General features: G+C 32.6%; 2 protein-coding genes across 2 annotated transcripts in view; one reads left to right on the top strand and one right to left on the bottom strand.

Moving 5' to 3' along the window:
* The first annotated feature begins 1848 nt into the window (after window positions 1-1848).
* On the top strand, window positions 1849-5451 carry LOC149419048 (transmembrane protein 70 homolog, mitochondrial). The gene is made up of 2 exons (XM_089637664.1): window positions 1849-2445; window positions 3422-5451. Exons 1-2 carry the CDS (start codon window positions 1972-1974, stop codon window positions 3629-3631), a joined length of 684 nt encoding a protein of 227 aa, XP_089493790.1. The 5' UTR covers window positions 1849-1971; the 3' UTR covers window positions 3632-5451.
* Window positions 5452-5639: 188 nt separating this feature from the next.
* The window catches only part of LOC149419047 (UNC93-like protein MFSD11), a 61326-nt gene continuing 46534 nt past the window's right edge, over window positions 5640-20431 (bottom strand). Inside the window, exons 4-7 of the mRNA XM_089638089.1 lie at window positions 17250-17542; window positions 16228-16353; window positions 14672-14976; window positions 5640-10846 (exon numbers count right to left, since the gene is read on the bottom strand). Of these exons, the coding sequence (XP_089494215.1) occupies window positions 10652-10846; window positions 14672-14976; window positions 16228-16353; window positions 17250-17542 (919 nt within the window). The 3' untranslated portion in view covers window positions 5640-10651. The remainder of the gene's footprint in view (window positions 10847-14671; window positions 14977-16227; window positions 16354-17249; window positions 17543-20431) is intronic.

The raw sequence follows: 20431 nt of genomic DNA, 5'->3' as shown, positions 1-20431 counted from the left end.
TTCTGGACCATCATTGGGACTCAATAAATTCGCAGTACACGTAGAATTTGGAACGATTTTCCGTTTTTTTGATGGAACTGGAGCAGGTGTTGTCGTCACTGTCATCACTGTGTGAATCAGACTCTCCTCTTCTTTGGTGATTCTCAGGGGATATTTCCTCTTGTGCCACTGATGTGTTCATCACCTCTATCTCGTCACTACTCATTTTTAACACTGAAATTCTGTACCAAACCGTATGAACCACAATCAATTACGTATTTCACTCGTATTACACTCACGACGCAGTATACTAACCAAGCAGCTGATGCTTGGCGTGGCGCAGTTCGCTGGTGTCTGAGAGAGAGGAAAGAAGAGAAGAGAGAGAACGTTCGTGAGCGGCTCCCCCACCTCAACAAGCGCATATGGTGAGAGAGGGACAGTGAACGGTGAGCGGTGGTGGGGGTACCCGCATTTTCGTGTCGATCCTGACTCGGTTTTACTCCGTCCCCAAAAAACCATTACGCGCCTAAAGAAGTTTCACTTCAAAAATAATCGCACCTTGCGCCACAATATGAAAGTATGTCAAAAAAATAAAAATAAATAGTAGTATTATCTGTGTGTAAAGATAGAACGGCCAACCTTATGATTCCAGAGATAGCCTCATTTTTAATGTCAGCACCATACAAATTTTTCTTTAAAAAATTATAACTCCTTCATTTGTACACGCAATTGCTTCGCACGACATTTTATAGCATAGTAATGATCAGCAGAATCCATTTCTAGCAAAAAAAATACCCTTGAAAATTCAAGTCTCTATGTCTATGAAAGGCGATTTCCAGCCCACTGTGCGCCGCTACCAAAACTGTCATAATTACGAACGCGATTTTGCTTCCAAGTTTATACAATGGAGTTATTGTAGGATATCATTTTTCTAGTTGTGAATTAGTCTTAAACGTTACAGCAATATTATACAGATATTATACAATATTACACAGATATTATATTGACGTCCAACACCTTGCCCGGCAAGACTATTGACGGGCAGGACAAATGTTCGACAATATAGGCAATACCTAATAAGCACTTTATCTTGCTCGTTTACCAGCACCTTAATAAAGTGTAATCACTTAGATCCACTTTATTTATAGCGTTGTTTTGTAGAAATTAGACCTTAGAGTTAGGTTAATTTATAATGGTAGTAGGAAAGTAGGCAGATATGTGATACCTGTATCAAAAATAGTCGAAGAACTTGATTGTTTTACTGCGACAAAATAATGAGATGGGATTTCACTTTACGTATTGATCGATTGATGCCATGTAAGTTTTGTCTGTCTGTAAATTTATTTGTACGTTACGTTTCCAGTTCAAGATGGTGGAAGCTTTGGATACTCCCCTTTTATCCTAGTATGATAACCATTTTGACGTCCTCCGTGGTGGACTCGACTAGCAATCTGAAGGTTGCGTGTTCAAATTTTATTTGTGTTATTTTACAATGTTTTCATTAAAAATAATATGTAGTATACTTGAGGCACGTTCCAGAGTGGAAGATACTCTAATATCGCCCTGGTGTAAGACCACCATTCAGAATTGAAACGTTGCTTGAATTGGCTTCAGCCGTGTTGGTGAACAGATATAAACAGCCAGATATTCGCCCTAATGACGATTTCTTCAGAAAATAATATGTTGTAATATGATATATTTGTACATAATGTCATTGCATAATATTATAATAATTGTATCATAAATAATCCTGTATTGTTTTGGGTTACAGTGGTGTATCGCTCATCGGAGTATGTACTGCCATCTTGCGGATTAAATTTGTAAGCTGTAACAACAAAACGTCGGTAAAACAGTCAATTATCATTTTCGCCGATAAACTGTTCGAACTGTCAAAGTTAGGAAAATTTGTTTTTGGTTACAATTACAGAAGTTAGGTTATACGGTTATGCGTATATTTTTTAAAACTAAATAAGTTCAAATAAATAACTAACCATGTTACGTTTAAGTTTAAATATTTGCTCTAAAGCTGTTTTCAGACATCAATCCACCACATTCAAATTACCCACTCGGATATTAATCCCTAAACGATTTGAAAATTTGAATACCTGTGCCAAATTTTCAACAAATTCCGACGAGAAACCTAAAGTAAAGATTGGTTTAAACGTTGGAAATACTGAGCACATATACCACGGAGTATTGAGCAACCAAATTCGAGCCGTGAAAGTGTTTTCTCTAACCTCCAGCATTGCAGGCTTATTTCTCCAGCCCATGATGTATGAAAGATCACAAGAACTTGGCGGAATTGGTATGACGGTGGCGGTCTGCAGTATTGTTGGATTCTTCACTTTTGTCACTCCGCTCCTGCTGCATTTAATCACTAAGAAATATGTCATCGATATGGAGTACGATCACGAAACAGAGACGTACACTGCATCAACAATTTCCTTCTTGCTGTACACAAAACGCGTAAATATAATTATTCAAAAACAATAATGATACATTTCCCTAACCGCTGCATTTTTAATAAGCACACATTATGGAAATTACACTTCGTTTTAACTTAATTACTGCAAGAAACGACGATTTACTTCGGGATAGATGGTAAAAGTTGCATTATAATTCCATTTTTATTCCACCAAAGTTCAAAATTTACCTTATAAAACGATCCTGTTAAATATACAGAAAATAGGGACACGGTTTATATAAACTTTTAATCAAAAAAACCCAATGTGTATCATTTAGAGAACAATGAGAAGTTATTATTTCAGTTTCCTGAAATGGAAAATAATGCATTTTAGTTGCTATTTCGTAAAAAAACGGATAATTTTACGTCTTTTCTTCATGCCATGTTTTGACATAACAAGTTTAAATGTTTTTTTTTTAAATTAAACCCAAACTGACAACCTAAGAACCTATTTTAGAGTGATGGGTTCATATTTTGGTTTAAATAAGAGAATAAATTTAACCTTAAAACTTTTAAATCAACAACAATGGCCGTTAAGTAACCATCGATTTTAATTTTAACGAAATAACTAATAAAATGTTAAATTTTCTATAAACAAATTTTAGCAGAAAACTGACAAAAATAAATCTATTAATAACGATGCAAACTTAAAATAATGAAATCTGAGATTATTTCACTTGCGATATCATGCACCCATTCGAACTGGAACAAATATGTATAGGACACGTTGTAAGCTTCCTAACTATATTATTTTAAAACCATAATATTCACTTACTGTTCCTCTTTCTGCTAGTGACTATAAGTAAGCGTAAACAAGACAAGGGGCTGTTCCTCGCCGGTGGAAGCATATACCGGTGCTTGGCTTGTTTATTAGAGTCACCTCTCGCTCCGTTACCTATATATTAATATTCTGCGAAATAACCCGTCCTAACTCTTATTTCTGAATATCCTATCAATGTGAATGTTATTTATTTCCAGTTTCACTTCAAGCCCGAAGATGTGGATATCCCCGATGCCCTCGGCATGTTCACCAGTTGCCACATCCGAGGGACTCCGCTGTTCTTCGACATGAGGCACTTCACAGATGCAGAGTACTATGCCAAAATAATGGGATACGACAAGCCAATGGATTTCAAAATGGGAGATATCAATATTCAGGAAACTAATGAGCCCAAAAAACATAAATAATGCTTTGAAATTAATATATTATCACATGATTTTGGACCATAATTGTGTGACATTTCATATTATTTATTTTCTGTTATCTACCGTTGACATCAATTCTCAGATAGGCCTAAATGAAGAAGAAACTACCGTTATAGTACCTTGGTATAGCATTATTCTAATTTACGTCAAGCTAAACTCTTCTTTTATCATTGAACGCACAATATCATAATGAGTAATCTATTTATTGTATACCAATGTCAGCACAAACCAATTTCACCCTCAGATATTAGCAACACAACACGCAATGCATCAAATTACCGTGTACAAACGGGCATGAACTCTGTGGTAACCTTTGGTGCATCGCATTTTGTATCGCTAATATTTGTACTAGGCTTTAGGGTCAGTTTCATCGATATTCAAATGTAACGTTATCATGAAAGCTTCAATCAACGCCATTTTGTTTTTTTTTACACTTGAAAGTTCCCTTTAAACACCGATTCCAGTCCTGTTTTCGCTTTTAAACAACTTGTGATCAGATGATAAGATTGAGAATGTGGCCGTTATGCTAACAGTTGATAACATTTAGCCTGGCGTTTAACGGAGACTATTCAAATGTATGAAATTCGAAGTAGGATCCTACCTGATCTATTCTGTGATCTATTTCATAGAACGAACCGTTTGAAAATGGAAAGGAATTGTTGCGCATTCACACTTGCTCTATTTCTATTCCTTTATTTAATATAACCGTAGACAATACTGTAATGTGCGGTGTTTACGTAGCAACCTGCCGTTCACAAGATTCTGTTCTGTTTTCAATCTACATAGAATAGAACGAATGATGAAGTTGATTTACCGTTGGGTTTCTATTATTTCTATAGGGCATTCTATGGCATAGAAAGCCTGTTCTCACTGATCTATTCATAGATTCTATGAAATATATCATAGATTAGATGAGGTGGCAATGTGCCATTAGATTATTCAATACCTACACAAACTATGAAGTAAACTAAATGTATAAAGTGCTCGACTTATTTCTGTCATAGGAAGAATTTTTATTGAACAAATATTTTGTTAAAATACACAATGATACTGAGTACACCATTGGCCCAGCTTTATAAAAATACATATTTATGTCTCTGCATTTGTAAAATACTTAATCCATCTTACTCGTAATAGATAATACGAGGGGATAAGAACGGGTTAGTAGAAAATACTTATAATACTATAATAATACTCAATCACGCGCGTGCGTACTGCGTATACCGGCCGTAATAAGACAGTATTAGAAGTTGAGATTGTTAAACTGCCTGATCCCCGGATATAGACACGTATTACAATTGTATTAAGACGGAGATCGCGGACTTCGTTAACAATCTGGTTGATTTGAAAAATATCACCGGTCGTGCAATGAAAATGTAAAAAGCAGTAATACCCATTTGCAGCACTATCAGAGAAATGTTTTAAATCGAAAAATCGATTTACCAAACCAAATACGGAACGCATAATCAAATTGGCTGAATTTGGAAGCAATTCAAAACAGACTGGGTCAATGTCATCCGAAGAAAAGTGAAGTTAGCAACTAAATGCGAAAAGCAAAAATGACCATGTTTTTGAGGATTGTAACAAAGTGGTGCCAGTCTAAAAAAATCTTGCGTGAATATTATTATGAATAAAGATTTTAACCGGAGCAGTATAAGGCCCTCTTCACCATATAGACCAACACTGTAATAATACTAATATTTATGTCCCTGCATTTGTAAAATACTTAATATTAATCTGTAATGCAATAGCATTAAGTTGATTATGTACACATTACTTTTCATAGTCAATAAAAAAATATTAATATTGGAATGTCTTTTATTAAATTATTTTTTAGTCTTTTAAATTACATTCTTGCTATTATGAATAACAATACCTAGAAGAAAAATAGCTACGCAAGTCATAAAATTAAATAATTTCACTATAAAAATATAAGTATATTATTTTATTTTACACAGATAACTAAATATTACGCAGTAAAGCAGCAGCTATAATGCATTGGAAATTAACAAAATGAAATCATTACAGAAAATAAAGACCAAATACATAGCTACAAATATAACATATTATGTACATAGTAAGTACCTACATATATAATGTGACGGTTTTGGATAAAATCTGTATATTTATTTATTTCATGTACAAAAATATTACAATAGTTTCAGAAATAAAAATTAAGGCACTTCATTCATAATATTACCTAATTTTTAATTAGATATCATAAATCAACATTTGTTAGCCAAAAACAAATTAATTAATTACATAAATCTTATTTCTTTGAATAGCAAAATAATGGTGATCATTTAGTATTTTTTTAATGGTGGAAATTTAGCAATTATTATAATAAAATCATTTTAAGGTGGCTGTACTTAAATTCTATCAATTTACATAAAATCTAGTTCTTAACATTTCACTTTGATAAAAAAATATCTCTATGGATCACCTTTTCATGCATCCACAACTTCTATGGAAAACCTCCTGTTTACTTTCATATTCTATAATTTGAGTTAAAAATATATTTCTTCATTATTTGATAGTTTTTTTTTCAATTTTAGTAATATTAAAATTATTACCTGCCGTTTCTGTGTCCGTTTGTCACCCCGGTAACAGTAAAAATACTAGTCTAAATTCGAATTTTTGTCACGTGAATTCACAATAAAAAATAGATTAGCGGTACCAAATACCCTATAATATTAATAATACCTCCAACTTATGACATTTCCCATACGTTCTGATGGCAACATGCTACACTAGCGGCCAGAATTGTTGATATTGCCAGTACTATTTCACAGGAGTTTTAAGTATTATTAATATTATAGCGTATTAGCGGTACCTACCTCAAGAGTTTAAAAAAATGTAGAAAAAAAAAGTATACAGAATTAGTAACTTAAAGTAACAACAGTGTAAACAAAAACAATAAGAACGTTGAAAACAGTAAAAATAAATATCCATAATTTTTTACATCAAGAGATAGATTCAGCCAGTTTGATTATATATATTTTCAAGGTACATTTGAAAATGTCTACCTACATCTCGTAGGGTGTTAAATGTTTTGCTTATTATGACATTATTTGCATATTAAGACAAACATTCCCGGGTTACGAATCACCTGACAGATTTGAAAATCTACTACCACCACAGAAAGCGGAAAATGTTGCTTGTGTTGAGATGGAGGACGAGTAATTGAACATACTAAACCTGGGTGGGACCCAAACGCAATGTCAACACAGCCACCGACTGGTCAAAATCAGTTGTTTAAAGAGTTGAAAAAAATGTCGGAAAAAAGGGGTACACAGTATCTGTATTAACACATTGTAGTCGGGAGCTTCAAATAATAGACTCTAGCCTATAGCGGGTGTTTTTCGCGATTAGCGCAAAAATATATCCTCATCCCTTTCGTTAGTATCTGAAGACATTTTTGAAGGGTAAAAGAAAATATCAATGAAATAAATTCCACTAAAAAACACGTCTGTTTTGTAACTCTGTATATCATAACTAAAGCATGTGTATATTAGCGCCACTCTATCTTCACAAGTAACGAGTGCCGGGAATACATCCAATTGCTAAACAATTTTTGTGTTATCTCTCATTCAGGAAATGATTATTGTAATAACATCCCCGGGATTATCTCATAAAAGTAAAGGTCCAATGAATTTATAACACGTCATAAAAATATAATAGGTACTCATATTCCCAGTACAACTAACAAACAATCTTTGAAATTTAACACCATAAAATTGCCTAATTATTGCAAGAGTATGTGTGTACATAAAAGAAACAACGGCTTATCTTTTTTTGTTATATGTGTGTGTAGTTTGTAATGTCTTCAAGCGTTTAGATTAAATAGTCACGGGAAACAATTATAATAATTTTCCTTCCTCGCCTTTGAAGTGGAGCCGGCGTAAAGGGTATTTTTACCCGTCCCGCCGATAAGCACCAGTCGGCCGCGCGGGTAAAAATACCATTCCCGCTCATAGTGTGTTAATAAAAAAGTCATTATTATTCTTCAAAGGTATTAAAAAACAAAAATTCTATTTGTTGAAAGGAGTGAAAACAATTTTAGGTAAAGCTTGAAAGAAATTGAAAACTATTTGATTAGAGTATGGTAATAAAAAAGTGATCTAAAGGGAAGTGACGTACCTGAAATTAAAACATTTCAACTGTACAAAAAATCTGTAATGTATAATATGTATATAGAAAGAAAGTTACCTGTGTAAAATAGGTACACAGTTAATTTATGTAAATAAATTCGTTACAATTTGTGAAAAATAAAATATATGCACATTGTGTCTGGTAACCTGCTGGTAAAATATTAAATATAAAAATACACAATAAATACATATTAGTTTCACATCTACTAAGCCCAGATCACATTCAAATACAACAGCTGTTTTCGAATGGTAGCCGAGACTATCCTAACTTAACCTAGTTTATTAACAAAACAGTTATATGTAAAGTTAACAATAAGGAACTCAAAATATTATATAGATCAACGAACGCCGATTCTGAATACATAAGTTTTATTTTATATACAATTTAATATTTCTATTTTTGAGACCGATAATTCGTGGTGGAATTCCATTATAATATATTATAATAAAACATTTAAAAAACTTTATTCCACTTAATTTTAAAATTTTTAAAAATTAAGTGGAATAAAGTTTTTTAAATGTTTTATTATAATATATTATATACAATTGTTTATTTACATTGTATTGTTGTTTAGGTTACAATTCTTAACCTCACTAGGACAAGCCTGTGTTATGATTACAAGTAGAATTAATAAATCGTTAAAAAATAAATAAATTGGAGTTCCTTATTCTACACATGCTTACAATGATCAAATTTTGTATAATTGCAAGACCTACAGTGGTAGATGTGAAACTAATAGGAGCCAAATGGAAGAACGTAATTTAAAAAGATTGTATAATTTATTTAGGCAGTTGTGGTTTATACAAAAAAATATTGGAATGGGAGGAATAATATTCACAAAAAAATTGTCAGTAACATTCGTTTTTATGACTAGAAAAAAATTGCTTCGGTTTAATTCATAATTTTTTTGTTTACTGTATGGATTTTTTGTATAAAATATTGTCTAGTTAATGAAAAAAATGCTGTGTAAATATCACAAATTATGTACACTTCATGTTAGCATTAACATTTATTAAGACTATACCTAAATAAAAACGTATACTTTTTATGTCTTTTATATTGTGTTAAATAATAATAACCGAGGCAAAATATCGAAAAAAATATATCTGTTTACCATTTTTATTTATTTACACATTGATTGAAATATCTTGTATATAAAATAAAACATAATATATTAATCTCGAGATGTAAAATCATCTAGGGATATGTATTATGTGATAACAATAATTTGAAATCATTGTAATGGATATTACATATTTGAACAATAAATACCTACTACAGTAAAATAATTTAAACTTAATGCTCCAATCAGATGGTATCATGAACCTAAAAAGCCCTGGACGGAGGAATTCGAGAACAATTTGAAGCCGCAGGGCGAGGGGGAAGATGTATGAAAAATGAAAACCCCTACTTAAATTTTTTTAATGACATATCCCATTTCTTGCCTCATTAAATACCCCAAAACAATCCTAAGCAGTTATAATCGTGTTAACATGAAAATAAAATAATGACAGTTAATTATGCAACAATTTCTGTACAAATCAGTTCAAAAGTTAGTTAGTACAAGATGGCTGCCAGGCAATTTACCCTCCCCCTTTTTTTTTATTTTTTTATAGTGAATACCTCACAAGAGTCCCAACTGCTCCCGTCTGGAGCCAGTGAGACTATGGCATCCCCAATTGGGGGATGTTGTGAGGCTGAAGGTAAGTGGGGAAGGGAAAGAGGAAGGTGGGGAAGTACCTGGCTATTCAGATCTAGTCACTAAACACGGCTAAAGCCATTTGGAGCAACGTTTCAATTCTGAATGGTGGTCTTACACCAGGGCGATACTGGTAGTATCTTCCACTCTGGAACGTGCCGCAAATATACTATATATTATTTTAATTAATTAATTGTGAAATAACACAAATTAATCAAATAAAATTTATTTGCGCACGCCGGGTTCGAACCCGCGACCTTCGGAATGGCAGTCCAATGCGTTACCACTGGACTATGCCGGCCGTCACCCTAGATTGGCTTCAATGCCATTCATACAAAATCTCACTAATGTTCTGTCCAGGGCTTTTTATCCATGGATGGCAAGGGCTACATTCCATTCCATAGATATTGGCGCTATTTTTTTTTCTTTCAGATTTTAGTAACTCAGTTCACCATCTATATTATTATGGTTTCTATGGAATGGGACATAGCTAACAATCGATTGGTCCTTAAAACTATTTTAAATACTTAATACGTATGACATCATTGCGATAAAAATCTTATTTTAACATGAGTAACGTACATTGATATAGATTTCTTAAACTCGATTTTCAGTTGTGGGCTATTAATTTGAATCAATAATTGCACTTATTATGCTATATTATACCCTAAGAAAGTTTTTATTACGAACTCTATATCAATACTTACGTACGTCTCAATCACATTCATGCTTGTTATTTTTCTCAGTGGGATAAGTTCCAATACAAACATCACTCAATTTGTTAATGAAAATATAAAAACTGCAAAATTTTTGATCAAACGTATTGTACAACCAAATCAATGTAAAATCTTAAATAAAAATTTAAATGTTCGTTTGTTTAAAATCTTAAATCTCGGAAAGTTCTTCTCCGATTGTTTAGAAATTTTGACACAACGTTGCATTCAAATACTCGTGTGTTTTTATCTACCTGTAATTATTTAGATAGACGGCTGATCCCGTGGTAGGTAAAAACATGCTTTTTTTTTTAAAACAGCGATATCTGTTGGACGTAAAAGCAATATGCGCTATTGTTTCTCTATCTGCACTGACAGACTGAGCCACAGCAATCAATTTCATATTTGGAACCACCCCACCACAGACAAAATTTTAGTTTAGAATCCGTCAGCAGTAGCGACGGCCTCGATGCAGGCGGTCTTGGAAGCCTCCCTGATCATCTTCTTCTTGGCGAGCCACTCCACGTAGCAGAAGGCCACGGTGCCGATTGTACCGAGGGTTACGAGGATACCAAGCTGCACGCTGAGGGGTGCGTGGGAGGAGTAGAAGAAACAACTGGCAGCTGCTACTGACTGGAAACAAATAAAATATTATGAATAAAATTAATGTAACTAATACCTACTGAATTTACTACAAATTTACTAATAAATAATAATAACACCTTCTTCACAACAAAACACTGTGTCGTTATTTAGGATATGATTTAACTGGAGGCTAATATCCTCTCTATTATGTTCTCAAAATCTCTCTGTTTCTAGAAACCCAACTGCTAGCCCACCTCAGTTCTGGACATGGAGGGGCAAACCTATAGACTACTGACATCTGTCGGATAAGTTTGTAACCTCTAGCTATACCTACACTAGAGCCATCTATATCTTGTAGCTCAATCTATCACACAAATAATTATATATTAAATAATATCAGTCAATCATAACCTAAAATCAATGTCGGTCCCTATCCTCTTTTGACTCATTGAAAACGTTGATCAAGTAATAAAGTAGTACTACAGAGAGCTTGTACCTGATGTCATCGACGATCGTCCTAAAACGCTTAAGGCGATGCACTACGTCGTGTAATATTTTAAATTGAGCCGCTATCAATAACAACCCTTACTTAGATGGCGATAAGGTTTAAATTCCCGCTTAACACCATCCGCCTGTTTTGATTTATGCAAATCATTTTATAAATAACTTAATTTACCACATTATACAATAATATCATAACCGAAAATGGGTTCATAAGTAGGAGATTTTGAACTTTAAAGCAGTTTTCATAGGCCTTATGAGTATTTCTCAAAAAAAGTGTACATTTTGGAAAAATAAAGTGTGCCTACAAACAGTTCAAAAATTTCACATGTTTTTAATTAATCATACAAAAAAAATATGCACCATTTTGTAGAATAAATATTAGGCTTTAAAATATCGAAAAATAAACATTACAATCGTATTAATTCACAAATATTTTAATTTTTTAAAAAATATCGATTTTTACCTTCCATACAAAATAAAATTGCCACCCTACCCACCTCATTTGTTTATACTTCATAAAATGCGATAATAACGTTATAATATGTGATTTTTTGTATGTTTTAGGGTCTTGATTAAATGTAGTTTCTGTAAAAGGGTAATTTTCTATGGGGTTTCATAATAAATTAATAATTTATGCACAAAAAACAAAGTGAGACATCACCATTTACTTTTTAGTAACTACTCTTTAGTTACGTTTTATTAGTACTTCCACCGTAATTTTTTAACCCATTTGTAAAATTTAACATGGGAAACACTAGCCTCTTTCTGATTAATTGTTGGTCTGACTTCTCCGCCATAACATTAATTGTTAAAATCAGTAATAACGTGTTTCTTTAGTGGGACCACTATTTCGTAACAGAAAATATTTTAGCCTTTTTTCACAAAACGGTAAGTCTTTTTCTACTTATCTTTTTGTAACATGTGCGGTACGAACATTGCTAAGCTTACATATTAACACTTTTAAATTTTATCAAACCATTGACTTTTTATAACATAAATTCTTATTACAATTTCGTAACGTTTGTTATGAATTTCGTAACGTAACGAAAAAGTTCAATGTAAAGCTGAGTGTACACAGTTACAACGTGATTAAGAAAAGTAAGTATATTGTAAGTGTGTCTAGCATTTTTATGAAAGTCTTATGTAAGTTTAGTAATAATGTAATATATTATGCACAATGCACAAATATACATATGTATTTAGATATAATAGGAAAAAAATAAAATTTATTATACCATAGAGCAGATCTGTTGATGGCGCTGGAAAGTAGGTAGGTTGTAATACATAGGATGCTGGAAATTCCTGATGGTCAATGGCAGAACAGGTGTCGTCGGACTTGTATGTTTTATCATCGCGATTATATGGCATTATACATAATGACAAGTACTTGAAGATCAAGCTGAGCCGTCCAATACTGGTTTTATTTTAAATAAGCTTGAGGCACTCATACACACTATCCGTTCTACAGGCGATCTATACAATATTTATAAGTGCCTTAAGTTTTTTATAAAAGCTTATTTAAATATAAGTTTATTTTTATTTACTCTGATAAAACCATAACTACAGCATAATTTTTTTTAGGAATGCCCCCAAAAACCAATGCCAAAAGGCAAAACGCTTACAGAGAAAGACTGAAAAAGGAAAATACAAATAAATATGAGGAAATCCGAATTAAACATTTAACAAAAGTTATAGAAAATATCAAAAATAAAAAAAGAAATTCTTACAGAAGAAGAAAAAGAAGAGCTACGGGCAAAGTGGAGACAAGCCAATGATAAAAGAGCTGAAAGAAAGAAAAAGGCTAATCCTACGACACAAGACAATAATACATTTGAACGTAGAAAAAATAATAAAAAAATCCTAAAGGAAAGACTACAAAAGCTGACTGAAGAAAATACTCGATTAAAAAGTCGAAATAAGAATTTAAGACAGTGCTGTAATCGGATGAAAAGGCAAGTGAATATTCTGAAAATATTATTGCATAAACAAACTAAGACTAATAATGATGCTATTCCCATTGAAACTGGATTATATAATAAATCGAAGATGTTATAATAGTAAATAATAATGCCATAGAAAATAACGCTGATATTGAAAATATGAATAGTGAAAATGAAGATTCTAACAAAATCAAAGATAAACCATGTGGAGTGACTATCTTAAAAACGAAAAACTGGAAAATATACATACAAAAAAGAAAGTGGTTTGTAAGGGCCTTATCTCTAAATCTCTATCACTAAATGACTATATTCATGCGCCAAAGCAGAGTGATAAACCAAAGACTGAAAAACTGACCAAATTTGTCTCGGAAAGATTTCAATTATTATAAAGATGAGGAAGAAATTTATAAAACGCTAATGGATAGTGATTCAAACTAAATAATTGTATGTTATTAAATTTTTAATAGTTTAAACAGTGCCTGTTCTTTAATTTCTTAAGATTTGTTGTATATTGTGTTAGGTACTTCAATTTGGGAGCTGATAATTTGATTAAAAACATTTATTTATACTCCCTTGTTTTTTTTTAAACCCATTTGGTTTAACAAAATACAAATATTTGGGTCGTGAGTTTATGTATGTTTGTAGTATGTACAATAAATAAAAAGTAAAGGATAATTACTTACATTTAAAAAAGACGACAACTAATTAAATTGAATAAATAATAAAAAAAGTAAAATAAAATTTGCCATTGTGTAAACAAGCCTTATGTTTACTATTTAGTTACGTCTTATGACTATTTCGTAACACTATTTCGTAACTACATTTTCGTTACGTACATTTATTTTGAGAAATACTCTAATACATTATTTTTTCTGGACTTATAAAAAGACTTATCTAAAAAATACTCAATTATTTCAAAGGCCAAGATGTATTCTGCTCGCAGTATTTAATTAAAGCATCTGAAACATTTCTAGGCGACCAAATTTTCAAACCAAAAACACATGATTTTGCATTACTACATATGGCATCACCTTAAGTAGATAAAAAACAGTACGACGTACTATATATTTTACTGTCTTATATTTAAATGAATAATTCAAAGCAATATTTTTTCACTCCCATTCATAAATAATCTTCTGTTAAGCTAACTCTGTTGTCAGTCAAGCCCATCGATCTGACATTGTTAAGTTATCGATTTAATCGTAAAAATGGACTCACTTTATAATAGTCACTCGTTTCCCCTGGCATCTGCTCTACATGTCCAAATGATCAAAGTGTCCCTTTCTTAATTTTATTCAATATGCTGATATCAGCCTAGTATTCTTTTAGAATTAGGGACACAGTTTAGCCAAACACACCCCCTTTAGGGATTTGTAATGGGCTCAGTCCATTCTTGACCATTATCAGAACTCCTCGGATTATTAATTACCTGAGTAAACTTGAAAATAGCAAAAGCCGAAGTGCTGTTATCAGAGAAGTTGCCGCCGAGCATTGCGTAGATCTGCGTGTTGAAGCAGGCGTCCCCAAAGCCTAGCAGGAAACTGCACAGCATGGCGATGTAGGGGGACGGGTCAATGTAGGACTTCTCGTCGGTGTCCCCGAACGGGGCGTTGTTGGGCAGATTCAGGAAGATCAGGAAGAAGCTGACTACGTGGATGAGGTAGCCCATGATCACAATCGGGTCCCGACCCCATCTCGCCGTCTTGGTGCCAAGAATTCCAAATAGTGCGCCACCTGGAAAATAGAAATATTTTTGTCTCATACTGTTAGTTTATTCTTGAATTCGCTGTTAGTTTATTCTTGAATTCTGTCTACTTCGTTAAGTGGGAATCCCGCAGTTTCTGTATGGTAAAAAAATGCAAAATGTAATGTGGGAAGTATTTGTCCCGTAAATGATTGATATAGTAAAATAGTACAAAAACTGTGTGCTTTAAATGATCAACGCGGTAAAACAATTCTCAGAGGAAGTAAACAACACACGCGGGACAATAATTATTAGAGGAACGATCGATCGAGATGTCACTGTATTGAGAAAAAATATATTTAAGAAACAAAATATCATGTCTTATTTTTCGACAGTTGAAATTGAATTTTAAAACTCCACAGTTCATTGCAAGCTCAAATTACTTGCATTGATCTATAAATTCCAGATAAAATCTGTGCAAAGTTTATATTGCTTCACACAAATAGATTTAATGCTTTATATCTAGGATTAGTAGATAATAATAAAAAACAACAACACTCGAAATAGAATTAATAAAATACAATAACAATGTTATTATCCACTCAAGATAATCAAATTTGGCTAGCACCGCTAACACTCTTGAGCGATAGCAACCCAAATTTGGCTAACGCTCTTGAGCAATACTACCCAAATTACTAGCATCGCTAACCCACTTGAGCAAATAGCTACCCAAATTTTTCTAGCAATACCCAAATTTGGGTAGCGATTTATGAATCAAAATTAAGTTATTTTTAACATCCTATTCCTCTCACGGGATATTATAGATAATGTTTTCTTTTGTGTAAACTGCGAATGGACGCCATTTTAAATTGTTTTCTAAAAAATTGAACACCTGTTTATTTTTTGAAAATTGCATTTTTTAATATCAGTATTAAATACATAGACATTTCCAGCAGAACATAGACAACATACAGAAATATTCAATATTTTCCTAAATAAGTACAATACAAATAGTGCAATTTCGTTATCTAACATACAGAATTCACGCTTTTATAAATTTTACGATTTAAAAATAAATAAATCAGAAAACTTAAGATTATGTGATAAACGGTGAAATAAAGTCGGATTCATTGGCTTTAAACCACAGTAAGCAGTTTATATGTTTCCATATTAATATTCAGAAGCATAATTTTTGGAATGAGCGCGGCCAAATTCAAAACCGAACACCAGGAAATCTCAACCACTCAAGGCATTTTTTTTTTACTTATCGCTCGAGTGGTTAACAAATAAGTTTTATTTACCTAAAACCTCTCCCAAGCCGATGAAAACTCCTGAGAGTCCCACCAGTTGTTTGGCGTTGGCCCCCATCCCCTGGGTGAATCCAATACTGGGGCTGTACACTCCGCTGAAGAAGGACAGCTCAACACCTGGAATAAATAATTTCATATATGTAATAATAAAAATACAGACTTTTTGACAGAACGTATCGGAGTATCCTAATCCAAATAAATGGAATATTTCTGAATGAATCCATAAACAAAAAACTGTTTTTGAAAGGCTATAAAATACGCTTTCAAATATTATTATTATAATTTTTTATATTTAGAATTTTGAAAGCAAACATAAAAAAAAATAAAAATGGCTCACCTTACATATTTCGGAACTAAAATTAGCAGTGAAAAATTAAAAAAAAAAAAACGAACATTATTGTCAGCTCATGAATTCATTTGAAAAAGAAAAAGATGAAAGATACTAGAACTATGACGTCATGTACGATCTCTCACTGGGACTAATATAATGCCCTTTTTTATTGCGTTATTAACAATTGCAATCATCTACATACATAAAAATAACAGGTAATAGGTAAAATGATAGTAAACAAAATGAGCGCACACAAATGATCGCACACAAATGATCGTAATCAAATATTGTAACTCTCAAATGATCGTAAGCAAAATGATTGTAAGCAAAATCGTAAAATCGTAATCGTAAAATGGAATAAAAAATTCTTATTATTATAAATTGATTGTAACTCTCAATGATCGTAAGAAAAATGATTTTAAGCAAAATGATTGTAACTCTCAAATGATCGTAAGCAAAGATCGAAGGGAAATGATTGCAGGGAAATAATAAGCGAATAATAAGATCAAATGATAGTTACGATCAAAACATCGGTTACCAAAATAACATACCTTCTCATCAAATATCTGAAAAATAGTGGTGTTTAAACAAAGGTTCTCATTTTAATTTTTGTCTTTCTAAAGGTGGTTTATTTAACAGGGCGATACTGAGAGTATATTTCCCTCCATAGAGCATTACTAACCTGTATAGAAGAAAGTAATACTCAATATAAGCATTTCTTTAGTGCAGAACAGTTTAACTGCTCCCTTCAGAGCTTCCATGGGTCCGCTGGGTTCAGGAAGTTCCACCTTCTCCGTGTCGCCGACGATCTCAGTGGGAGATACCTGGGGCTCCACATTGCGCAGGGTCAGCAGGAAGACTATCCCCACAATGGCCAGGGCGATCAGCACTCCAAACACCATGTGTCGGGTGCCCGCGTCTATCTCAGTCTTCCCTTGGAACTGGATGTACACAAATAGGTTGCCCAGGAACATACTGAAAGAAAAAAGAAATTTTAGTGTTCATTTATTTATTCATTAAACGCCATAAAAGGCTTTTACAATAATGTGATACATGAAATTATAAGTACACAGTGATACATAGGCGAATATTAGTATTACATTTAAGAACACAACAATATGTATACAAAACGACATTGAATGTGATACAGCTGAAATTTTCTTAAGGCATAGAATGCTACAATAATAGAAAGCACTTCATTTAAACAGGATAAAATATACAGAAAAGGTGACTTGCCAACAGATATAATCTAGCAAAATATTATAATAGCGCAAATAGTAGTGAGTTTATTGTTACAATCAAATTTATCTCCACTTGGCCACTATGGCCGGAGGGTATGGCAAAGTAGCTTCAACAATTCAGGGCTGTCAGAGACTTGACAATTCATGATTAAGTTTTCTTTGTGGTGCAATTCAACTGAAATAAACCAAAACGCTGTTCGGATTTGTGAAACCAATCGAACTTACACATCAATATAATATCCTTGATATTAGTGTACGAGCTCACTCGTAGATGGTACCACATTAGTCTATTAGATTACCCATAGATGGAATTAGTTGTTGAGAATAATTGGATGGTAAATAAGGTGAAAACTTCAAGGCCGTGTCCAGATTATCCCAACGGCCTGCTAATTAAGATGTTAGAGCCATTGTCAATCTTTCACCATAAAATTCCAAGTGTTTTTTTGAAGCTGGAGTATGAGAAAACATATTTTTTGTGAGAAAACCCTGCAGAAACAACAACAAAATGAAAAATACTCAAAAACATTACATAAGTATTAAAAAAACTTCAAAGAAGATTCAGCAATTTGTCTGTACAAAATATACGCATCATTGGGTCATCGAGTCATTGAATGTTGTTATAGCAGAAGGTACAGGTAACCGGAGCGATGCACCAGATTGATGAATATCTTCAGAAGAAAAACTGTCTTTTAGAAGGAAAACGTTTGAAGGTTTGATTATTGCTACAAGAATGTTATCGTGTAACATTTGGCCAGTGATCTGCAAGAGCACCACTTATTTTTTATTTTATTTTTTTTTTATTTGAGACACAAACAGGACATTTAAAGTACATTCTTGTATAATATAAAATAAATTTACATTCAAATATAAATGTCCCTAGACTAATGTGTCCGCAGCAATCACATTTGCACATTCACTATCAAAACAATATCATATTTTTTTTATACACAGCTTAAAATTACAAGACATAATAATTTTAAAAATATGCTTAAATTAGGTATATAATAGAAAATATCAAACCATCAAAAATCAACAAGTGTTCTTAGTGAAATTTATAACTTTGCATATTCAGTTCCATTTCGTTGTCAACACACCAATAAGATAAAGTGTTAAGGTCTTGTTGTAAGAGTTCACAATCTTCCATAGATTTAATTGCTTTATATAACTTGAGGTCGTCAGCATATAGAGAAAAGTTACAGCGGAGTTTAAATGTAAGTTCATTAATAAAAATTAAGAAAAGCAAAGGTCCAAGGTGTGATCCTTGTGGTATGCCCGACGTAACAAAGATTGGAGAAGAGTTAAAACCGTTAACAGTCACTAATTGACTTCTATGTGATAAATATGATTCTAACCAAAGAAGCAGATTTCCGTGTATGCCGATTTTATCCAGTTTATTCATTAAGATAGGGTGACTAGCTTTGTCGAAGGCCTTACTGAAATCGGTGTATACGGCATCTACTTGTGTTTTTTAATTCACCACTTGACGTATAATGAACGTTGGCCGACCAACCGATTGGTGACAGTTTTTCGTGCACAAGTTAAAGGATCTTGGCTCCAACCCACCACCAACTTACGCATATTTGCCTTATCCGTCATAGTCATTATAGTTAGCATCCACCAACTTCTTTTGCACAATTTAATTTGGTGCACATTAAGGTAATAATAAAACATGCTGAACAAATAAACTTCCGTGGCTGCGATAGTTTCCACATCCATCTTGATCAAATGTCCAATGCAAAATTGGCCCAGCGCATTGTCCAAAGATTGGCCCAACGTGTAAATAGTGTCCTATTGAGAAGTCCTGGCCCAGTAAGACCGGTACACCAGGAAGCACTGATTTGTTAGGACTTGGAACTTGGAACACATGCTCTGAGGATGGGAAGGAGGTTGGAGTTTAAGTGGTATATACGGCAACCTAATAAACCTAATATTGGAATGTAGGATGGGCAGGAAAAAAGGAACTGATTGAGCTTTGGTTTTCATTTCTCTTTTATTATTTATATTACATAAATCACAGGCAAAAGAGATTAAAAAAAACAAAGTTGTTTTTCTAATAACATTGATATCTAATTAATTGCGATTTGATCCCAGAAAACATTAAATTTTTTTTTTCAAGTATCATACACTCTCAAGTACTAACATTCTATTATTGACGATTTCAAAATTGCAACGGTAACATGCAAGTAGGCACTTGACATTGTTTTTTTTTTATTTATTTTACCTTTGAGCTATATTTATTTACAGATTAATAAAAACAATATCATAAGTGTGTTCTTATAAATAAAACACTTAACATTGATTTAGTTCAAATAAATATTTTTATCATATATCTTACGTAAACTTTGTATTGAAAAAAATTAATTTCTTCTCTGTGAACAAGATAAAATAATGAACTAATGAAAACTTTCAGCACCAATGTATTATTTGGCCACAAAATACAAGCTATTACATTATTGAACATACTAATTTCTTCTCTGTGAACGGGATAAAACAATGAACTAATAAAAACATTCAGCACCAATGTATTATTTGGCCACAAAATACAAGCTATTACATTATTAAAAATACTAATTTCTTCTCTGTGAACAGGATAAAATAATGAACTAATAAAAACATTCAGCAC

Source organism: Hesperophylax consimilis, chromosome 12 (assembly GCF_061612785.1).
Source record: "Hesperophylax consimilis isolate HC1 chromosome 12, BYU_Hcon_1.0, whole genome shotgun sequence".
NCBI classification, from domain to species: domain Eukaryota; kingdom Metazoa; phylum Arthropoda; class Insecta; order Trichoptera; family Limnephilidae; genus Hesperophylax; species Hesperophylax consimilis.
The sequence above is the reverse complement of the archived record's forward strand: the minus strand, read 5'-3'. Positions and strand labels throughout refer to the sequence as shown.

Bases quoted from the DNA above. Each gene is read 5' to 3' on its own strand.
- LOC149419048 (XM_089637664.1), top strand. From the start codon at position 1,972: ATGTTACGTTTAAGTTTAAATATTTGCTCTAAAGCTGTTTTCAGACAT. The intron at 2,446-3,421 runs GTAAATATAATT...ATTTATTTCCAG, and splicing joins TCTTGCTGTACACAAAACGC to TTTCACTTCAAGCCCGAAGA.